This window comes from Atta cephalotes, assembly GCF_000143395.1.
Source record: "Atta cephalotes unplaced genomic scaffold scaffold00090, whole genome shotgun sequence".
Lineage (NCBI taxonomy): Eukaryota > Metazoa > Arthropoda > Insecta > Hymenoptera > Formicidae > Atta > Atta cephalotes.
In genome coordinates this window covers 333,676-342,812 of record NW_012130154.1, presented here as the reverse complement: position 1 = coordinate 342,812, position 9,137 = coordinate 333,676, and the positions used below count along the sequence as shown (strand labels likewise).

The window sequence follows — 9,137 nt, the reverse complement described above, 5'->3', positions numbered from 1 at the left end:
AAGATTGGAATAAGTAAAGATTGGAACTTTGACTGAGGCAATTGATTAAATATTAACTTCTTGCTTGCTTTTTGACATTTACATTTTTAACTTTATAGAATTATAACTTATATTTTAGTAATTAATTTATTACATACAAAGATCTCATCGATATCTCTCGTGTCAAATGAATGCTAGTGAATGCGTTTGTACCGATGGAAAGTTGTAATTATTTTCATCATGGAGAGTTATTCCTCGTCGCTTTCCGTAAAATCCATTCGCAAAGTCTAGTTTAGGTGTTCCGTTGGAGATTCTTGTACAAGATCAAAATTAATCCTGGATTTTCGTTAATTTCTGTAATAATTTTATCAATGATTCAATAACAATTTTTACATATTTTAAAGTTTACATATTTTCAGTTGCGAAATTAATTCAGTGTATATTTTAAGATATAATTTTCATTGCTTTCTTAATTTTATTAAATGTTCTCCCACTAGTAATAATGTTAGTAATAGACTATTTCAATGATATAGGAATGATAATAGGAATTTAATTATGGAATTTAATTTAAATATGATATAGAATATAGATAGAATGATTATTTGTTTAAATTCAAATTATTAAATAAATAAATTTAAGTTTTATACAAATAATTTGCTTATTTTTTTATGATTGCTTTAATAAAAATGTGGTTATAAACGTGTATATTTAATTTTCTAATTGTTATTATTATTTAAAAAATAATTTTTAGGTATTGGACATCCCGCCATTCAGAATATTATTAATTTATTTGTATGTATATTATATATATATTTTTTTTTTATGATAAAATACATGCAGATATTATAAGATTATATTTAACAAATTTTGATTTTTAATTTAGATAATTTTTATCAGAAATGCTTTATATTTTTTTAATAATATTGTCGTGAATACACGAATTTAGTTAAAATTGTGTGGACACAAAAAAAATTCGAGATAATTCGAATGGGTACCCTCATATTAATGGGATATTAATAATTAAATTTTTGGAAAATACAAAAAATAAGAAATTGTTAAATTTCATAATCAATTATTTAGTATAAAAGTATAGTTCTTTAAAATCTCATTATTATCAGGTTCGATTTATCTCGAACAGTTGGTACCCGAGAAACTTTTGTACCCATACATATAAAAAATTACAATAACGCATGTATTTTATTATTATTAAATATATATTCCTTTGTAACCACTATTCCATAAAGAAATCATTCTATCCGTTTATTTTTAATAAGAAATGATTTTTATTTATGTGGCAGAGAACATATTTTCTCGCGAATTTTAATATTATATTAAAGATGTGATAAAAATGTAAATGTGATAATAATTGTAATTGACATTACCCAAATTATTATTATCATAAGTAGTCTGAAAGATTCGAGATGCATTTTCCTGTAACAAGATGTTACTAGTATTTGACGAATGCTTAACTTTTCTTTGCAAATGGATCTTGTGAATTTGACGTAGAATCAAAATATATTAAGTTCGCTCTCCACTGGAAATTATTCTTCTTGTATCGGATACTAACCAGCGTACTATAAGGCGAAGGAATTTTGATATAAAATGAAATTATTGAGATAGTTGTCTTGAACGCGATGAAATAGTGTTGTTATAAATTTATTAGTAACTTTTTATCGCGATATTATTAAGTTTTATATTTGGAAATTAATAAATAATAATAAATACGATCTAATTATTAGTATTTTATCAATATTTCATTAAACATTGGTTTAGAAAAATTTGTGTTATACGTATTTTCGACGTTTTCGTATAATCCCGCATTATTAAAATTTATAAAATATGCTTCTATATTTTTATTATATTTTGAACAGCATTGATAATTGTATATTGTATTGTAAGTAATTAGTATAATTGTAATATCGAATTGTATAAAGGATAATACAATAAAGAATAATATTTAAAAAATTATTGCAATTTCATTAGCGAAATACAATAAAATAATTAGACATAAAAATAAAAAATTAAAGATGTACTTACAAAGAAAAGAGGATCGCCAAATTGGCGGGGGTGGTGGAGGGCCTCTATAGCTCGTTTTTGCTAAATTATAAATTAATATTAAATTGATAATATATGTTTAGAAAAGATTGAATTTATTAAAAGTCTGTATAATTATAGAGACACATATTAGTAATTATGTTTGATAAAAACGGGCTGAAAATTTGCATAAAGAAATATAATTTCATAATTTTATAAGATATTATAAGAAAAAATTCACTAAATTAACTTATTTGAATTTTCAATTTCGTTTATTAAAACAACTTTTATTTATATATGTAGGAAATACGAAATTCAATTTTTTTTGTTCAAGGACCTATTAAACGGATTAAACTATCCCTCCTATGGATAGTCGGCACGCTTCTGTCCTGAGAATTTAGTTCAGAGACGAACATATCTACAATACTTTCGACGATACGATTTTATCGATAGTATTAGAAAATGTATATAGTCACGTAGTTCTCAAATTGAAAATGTACTGGCGGTAGTGTACAGATCATTTCGATGGTAACAGAAAAAACGACATGGCCTCTCTCAGATTTCTCTCTGATTGAATACATAGTTAAAAACTTTACTTTAAGCAATTCTGTTTATACATATAATTGTATATATTTTCTCAATGCATTATTTATGCCTGTTTCTACTAATGCAGTTTAACTTTAATCTCAGTTCAACAAACTCATCTTTTTCTAGTTTTAAGAATAAGAAAAAGATAAAGAATAAATTGATCCGAAATTAAAATTAATCTGCGTTGGAGGCCTTAATAAGTTGATTGCCGATTAATTTGTTGATCAAGGTGATCTCATTTGCGGGGTCCTTTAACACATTTGACATCTCTAATATTCGTTTTCCCCGCGTAGTGCGGTATTTCTCATGCTTGAATCACGCTAGAGAGAATCACAGGGAGAGCTGGGAGAGAGATGGCAAATTGCATCACGTGAATGCCCACGTCCAATCAGGACGGGGATCACCAGTGACTAGTTTTCTTAAATCTCTTCTATATTTATGGAGTTTTGACACCCATATCCAATCAAAGGAGACGGGTCACATAATGCAGTTTGCCATTCTCTCCCTGTGAGGCTCTTTAAGCCACGTCGGTGGGAGAGACACGACTTGTGGCTACTCCAATCGCATATGACCACGATCGCAATGGCGGCGTGGCTGGACAGTTTTGTGTTATCGGTTGGTTAGGAGTCGATCTGGCGGTGCCGAGTACGTTTAGTCTCCTTATTTAAAGCATAACACGTCGTACGCAGTGGAATCGATTTTTTTCTCCCCTCAGTCATGTACGGTCTCCTGATAGTGGCACTGCTGGATCTAACTCTCGATGGTACGTGCATCTCTAACCTTTTCTTTCATCCTTGTGTAAATAAGCCCATTTATTTGCACGAACGACTGATAAAGCTTGTTTTTTTAGTGGTTGGAAGTGTCTCGCAAGCAGAGATTACTAAACATCTGGAGTACGGTAGAGAATTCCTGGCGAAGGGTCAGCTACAGGATGCGTTGTCACACTATCATGCAGCAGTTGGTAGGTTGAATCAGGAATTCGCACCCGGTCTTTAAATTTTTCGTGAGAGTGATTATCTTGTTAAGCTGTTTTTATATCAGAGAGGAAGGCAATGGTGTAAGAATTCAAAGCTGAATTTCTTTCAGAGGGAGACCCGAGCAATTACTTGACGTATTATAAAAGAGGTACAGTTTATTTAGCACTGGGCAAAGCCAAGTTTGCTCTCCTCGACCTCGACAAGGTTCTAGAATTGAAGGCAGACTTTACACCAGCAAGACTGCAACGTGGTAATATTTTACTCAAGCAAGCTCATTTTGACGAGGCTGAAAACGACTTTCACGACGTGGTATGCCATCTTTTGTGTTTGTATTGGTCGTTTTTCAACCAGAGACATAGGTGATTCAGTAAATTACAGACTCTGTAATGGAGTTTAGTCACGAGCAATTTTGTCAAAACAAGAATGAGAAGGATACATATGTATATATATGTTTGTTAACTTCCAATCAAAAAGTTCGCCATTTCATGGTTAGACCCTGATATAGACTATAATGTTATAGATTGATGTAATATCTACACTGTAATAATTACATTAATATAGACTGATATAGTATCTACAATGAATCATTTCATCTTTGCTTAATTCTATGATAAGCCATAAATTAGAAGGAGCTAAAAATTGATGATTGTGAATGGTCAATTTCCAGCTTCTAACTTCTGATTTATGACTAATTGTAGAATGCCTCTAACACTGGCAAGTAGGATGTAATGATTCCTGTATTATATTTTCAACTGTGTCTTTTGCTGGCAAATGTCTGTTATATTTTTATACATTTTACACATTTATATTCGTCTCATGTCGCCTCTCTTTATTCTAGCTAGCATTAGAACCAAATAATAGGGATGCCTTGAATGCCTTAGATAGGTTATATCCAGCTAGAGAAGATATGAAATTAGTCGATATATTTGTGTATAACGGCGATCATATAGCAGCTGTACAGCAAATTACTCGACTCATCGAGATATGTCCGTGGTCCTCGTATCTTAGAGAACGCAGGGCAGAGTGTCATGTTGCCCTTGGAGATTTTATGAGTGCCGTATCGGACATACGTTCAACTACCAAATTGTTATCTGATAATACGGAGGGTTTTTTCAAGCTTTCGACGTTGCTCTATCGTCTTGGAGACGTTGATGAGGCATTAAAGTGAGTAATTAATCATTAGAATAATCGATATTTTTATTAAGACGCATAACTAATTTATCATAAATATTTAGGGAAATTCGAGAATGTTTAAAGCTTGATCCTGATCATAAGCAATGTTTCCCCTTTTATAAGAAGATTAGAAAGATAAAGAAGTTATTACAAGATGCTGAGATAGCACTGGAAGAAAAGGATTATGACGCGTGCATTGATCCAGCTCGTCGTGTATTAACACAAGAGCCAAACGAGCCGAAAGTGCAATTCATGGCTTATCATTATCTCTGTAAATGTTACTCAGAAAATTCTGAGGCAACTCAGGCCATTAGTAATTGCCAAGAGGCTTTAAATATCAGAAGAGAACCGAGTGTATTGTGCGACAGTGCAGAAGCATATCTTGCCGCAGAAATGTTCGACGATGGTAATAATTAATCTTATGTTTAGAACAAAAAATAATTTAGACTACCGATAGTTTAAAATAATAATCAAATTTAAAGAGGGAATCGGTATGGTAAGGAGTACGCAATTCTATAAAGAATACATTAATAATTCAAGATACAACATAATAAAAAAAATATATCTAATAAGAGTCAAAACAGTAATAAAAGCAATTCTTCAAAATTAGATCAATGCAAATGTATTAAATATAAACATATATACAAAATATAAATTACGAAACTCCAACATAATAAAAAATCTTCAATGTTACGATACATTATATGTTTCAGCCTTATGTTTAGGCTCTAAGTTTACTATTTTAATAACTTTGTACCGAAATAATGTACGATTTTTAATTTTGTGTAGATCGTGAATGAATTGTCAAAATATTCTGTTGCAGAACAACTACGTATTTTTTACGGAAATTACATGAACCTACTTACATCTCTTGCTATAAATCATGCCAACATTCCTTTTCATTTTTGATTATTTTAATGTTATATATTTTATGCCAAAGTATATATAAGAACTTTTCCATTTTATAATTGTAATGTAATAAACGAATATTTTTTCTCTTTAACAGCCATCAGGGATTTTAAGGAAGCATTAGAGATAGATTCAAATTTCCAAAGAGCCAAACAGGGATTGCAAAAAGCGCAACAACGGCAAAAGTTATCGGAATCGCGAGATTATTATAAGATTTTAGGCGTTCCAAGAACGGCGAATAAGCGAGATATTATCAAAGCTTATCGGAAAGCGGCACAAAAATGGCACCCTGATAATTTCCAAGAGGGCGATGAGAAGAAGCGCGCACAAAAGAAGTTCATCGACATCGCCGCTGCTAAAGAGGTTCTTACGGATGACGAGAAGAGGGCGAAATTCGATCAGGGCGAGGATCCTCTAGATCCAGAATCAGGCCGGCACCAGCAAGGCTTCAATCCCTTCCAGGAGTTCCATCACTTCCACGGTTCTCCCTTCCAGTTTAAATTCCACTTCAATTAAACACGCCCCTATCTCGTCGTGATAGAAAAATTACTATTCTCAAATTCTAACGCGCATGTATGCGCACACCCGTCGCTTCATTCGCGATGGTATCTTCACTTCGCTCTAGCCCGAATTTCATTTCGCTACCTCGTCGTTGGAAATCGCACATATTTAACCCGTAGATGGACTCGGGAGATCCTATGTGCGCGAATTGTGTCGGTAGATCAGTGGCCATCTCGCGATGGGCAACGTAAACTGTCTCGGCACGTATCTGATAAAACGCGAAGGTAGATTTAATTGCTCACACTAGTTCGTCTATTGCAAAAACTTATAAATACAGTACTTTCTAGTACATGCAGACTGAGCGATGAGTATAATCCTATTTCGGTTTACACATAAACATTTGTCGCGTGTAATTTTATCATCGCATTATACCAACCTGTACACTACTGGTAAATGATTGAGATCGTGATTATTTCCCACGTGTTGCAATACGTAGGGAATGTACAGTGATCATCACACTGCCACTGATTGCTTCAGCGGCTGTCATTTTTAGCTTGAGAATGTGCGACAGGATTGAGAATAAGTTCGAGAGACGTTATGCCTTTATCGAGTACGATACTGAGCCGGTATATTTATATTATTGTATACTATTTATGCATATAGAATTCGTACTCGGTAATGTTCAAATAATGTGTAGAACAATGCTGTGCGCTTGTCATGTTTGCATGTGTGTGAGTCAGACTTTCATGTAAATACTGTATTTCTGATATTTGTTTAAAAATATATTTGAATAATTTATACAGATACTTCGAAGGCATTATTAGTATGTAAAGAAAGCGGTAACTCTCTTTTTAGTAATAAAATATCAAACTCTCGTCGTTTGTTCAGACACGTCGTTTGTTAAAGTCCTTTTTTTCTTAGATTATTATTTTTTGCCTCTTCTTTTCATTTTCTTTTTTTGGCGTAATCTCTTCCGCTTTTTCAATTGTTTCCACAGGCCTTTATATTTTCCTAATTGTTTTCTTACCATATAACCTCTCCATATCGATTGGATAATAGTTGCGGCTTTATTTAGCTTCTCTTCTTCTTTCAATCTTTTTTCTTCAGCAATGCATTCGTCGATAAATTCCTGTCGTTTATTCATTAAAGTGCGTATTTCTTCTATTTCTAATTTTTGTTCTTCTATTAATTTCTATTAGCAGATTAAGGTATTCATTATTAAACTCAAGCTTATCAATATCATTATATTAAACAATTGATTTTTTTCTTTTTATTTTTTGTACATTAAGTTTGTTATCTTTTATTTGTTAATATGTTTATTTTTAGTTAAATATATATATATATATATATATATATATATGTGTGTGTGTGTGTGTGTGTGTGTGTGTGTGTGATATATATGTATACTATACGGATTATATTATTTAATCTTATTTATTCAACTATCCACCTTATTACGTTAATCTTCGAATATACCTTTAATTCATCGATTTCTTCCTGTCGTTCCACAATCTCCTCATTATATTTCTTCGTCCACATATCTATCTGCTCTTCTTTCTCTTTGATATTTGCTTCTAAATAAGTATGTGTTTCAGCCGAAACAGCCTGTTCTGCATTGTACTCCTTTGAATATTCACTCAATTTGTTCAGCATATCTTTATTTTGTAGATTCAGTTTAAGTTCCTGCTGCTCCAATCTAGCTTTCGCCCATTTTTCCGCATAGCCTGAATGCAATGTACTCAATCAGAACACTATGAAACGCATTTATATGGATTATGCGTTACCCAATTTTCCATTATTTATGAATATCGCGTGATCGACTCGCGCGTCGCTTTCTTGTGCGAGTTTTATCGTGTTTTTCCTGTCTTCCTCGTTCGCTTTTTTATTGGATTCTAGTTGCTCTCGAAGTTGTTCAGCTTGGCTGAGCCACATCTGGGCGCTTTCTTCAAGATTACGTTCGTCTTCAAGTTTCTTCGCGATATTATAAATCTCTTTTTGCAGACTATCAAATGTTCTATGATTCTTCATTTCGTGAAGGACTTTTTTTAGGACTTCACTTATGTAGTTCCTAAATGCAGATTTATTGGAGAAGGAGATGCAAATTAACGCGATGTCTTGAAAGAGCATTTTCTTTTTCTTTTCAAAAATTCTTATTTTTAAAGTAAGATTACTGGGACAGTAACGTATCAAAATATTTTCGCGAAATACTTGAATATACACAGAGCCCCGATAAAAGCATCTCGAAATAACGTATTATTTTCTGAGAATGTGACATTTTTTTAATGAATTTTATATATACATCTGCTAGTCATCAAAGCAATTAGAATGTAGAATATACTTTTGCATAAGTGTATTATAAAACATGTATGAGAGTGTGTTTTTGCGCGCCTTTCTCTCTGCAATTTTTCAGCCTTCGTAGGTACAATTGGTAACAGGCCCATGTCTTCTCTGAAGATAATTTCAGGTTCATCAGGCATCCCATATGTCTCGTCGATTGTCTTGAACGAATCATCCCAGCGTGGATCGACGTTGGCTGGTATAATGAATCCGATTATAGCGAGCTGATTTAAACACTCTTCTAGGACAGAGGATATAGCGGCTGCTTCTAGTGGCGTGAATGGTGAAACTTTCATTTCCGCATTCTGCATCTCATCTTTTGATGTTTTCGACGATGGTATGTCTTTAGGTGATTCAGGAAGTTTCAAAAGCGTTTCAGATTCGATGAGATCTAATAACTGAAAAATAATAAATATCAAGTTCAGATTTAGATGATCTACAATGTGTATACATTATCTAAATGTTTTTTTGTAGATTTTTTTTGTGTAGAATTATTTTATTTATAATTTTGTATACCATGTATTTTAATATATATGTTAAAATATATAGTCTAGTTCTTTAAACATTTCTCGTATTTAAACAATAAGATCGGCAACAAGATATATTATATATATATATATATATATATATATATATATA

At 32.1% G+C, this 9,137-nt stretch overlaps 2 protein-coding genes across 2 annotated transcripts in view; one reads left to right on the top strand and one right to left on the bottom strand.

Moving 5' to 3' along the window:
• The first annotated feature begins 3,318 nt into the window (after positions 1–3,318).
• Positions 3,319–6,176, top strand: LOC105624836 (dnaJ homolog subfamily C member 3). Its single transcript, XM_012206188.1, has 6 exons — positions 3,319–3,364; positions 3,452–3,562; positions 3,688–3,887; positions 4,417–4,742; positions 4,814–5,157; positions 5,758–6,176. The coding sequence occupies exons 1-6, from the start codon at positions 3,319–3,321 to the stop codon at positions 6,174–6,176; spliced, it is 1,446 nt and encodes a 481-aa protein (XP_012061578.1).
• Positions 6,177–7,086: 910 nt separating this feature from the next.
• LOC105624847 (IQ domain-containing protein G-like) overlaps positions 7,087–9,137 on the bottom strand; it is a 2,238-nt gene continuing 187 nt past the window's right edge. Inside the window, exons 2-5 of the mRNA XM_012206199.1 lie at positions 8,550–8,896; positions 7,946–8,229; positions 7,638–7,885; positions 7,087–7,353 (exon numbers count right to left, since the gene is read on the bottom strand). Coding sequence (XP_012061589.1) covers positions 7,087–7,353; positions 7,638–7,885; positions 7,946–8,229; positions 8,550–8,896 — 1,146 coding nt within the window. The remainder of the gene's footprint in view (positions 7,354–7,637; positions 7,886–7,945; positions 8,230–8,549; positions 8,897–9,137) is intronic.

Coding starts and splice junctions, on each gene's coding strand:
- LOC105624836 (XM_012206188.1), top strand. CDS start 3,319: ATGTACGGTCTCCTGATAGTGGCACTGCTGGATCTAACTCTCGATG. Junction 3,888..4,416: donor AAAACGACTTTCACGACGTG/GTATGCCATCTT, acceptor TCTTTATTCTAG/CTAGCATTAGAACCAAATAA. Junction 5,158..5,757: donor CGCAGAAATGTTCGACGATG/GTAATAATTAAT, acceptor TCTCTTTAACAG/CCATCAGGGATTTTAAGGAA.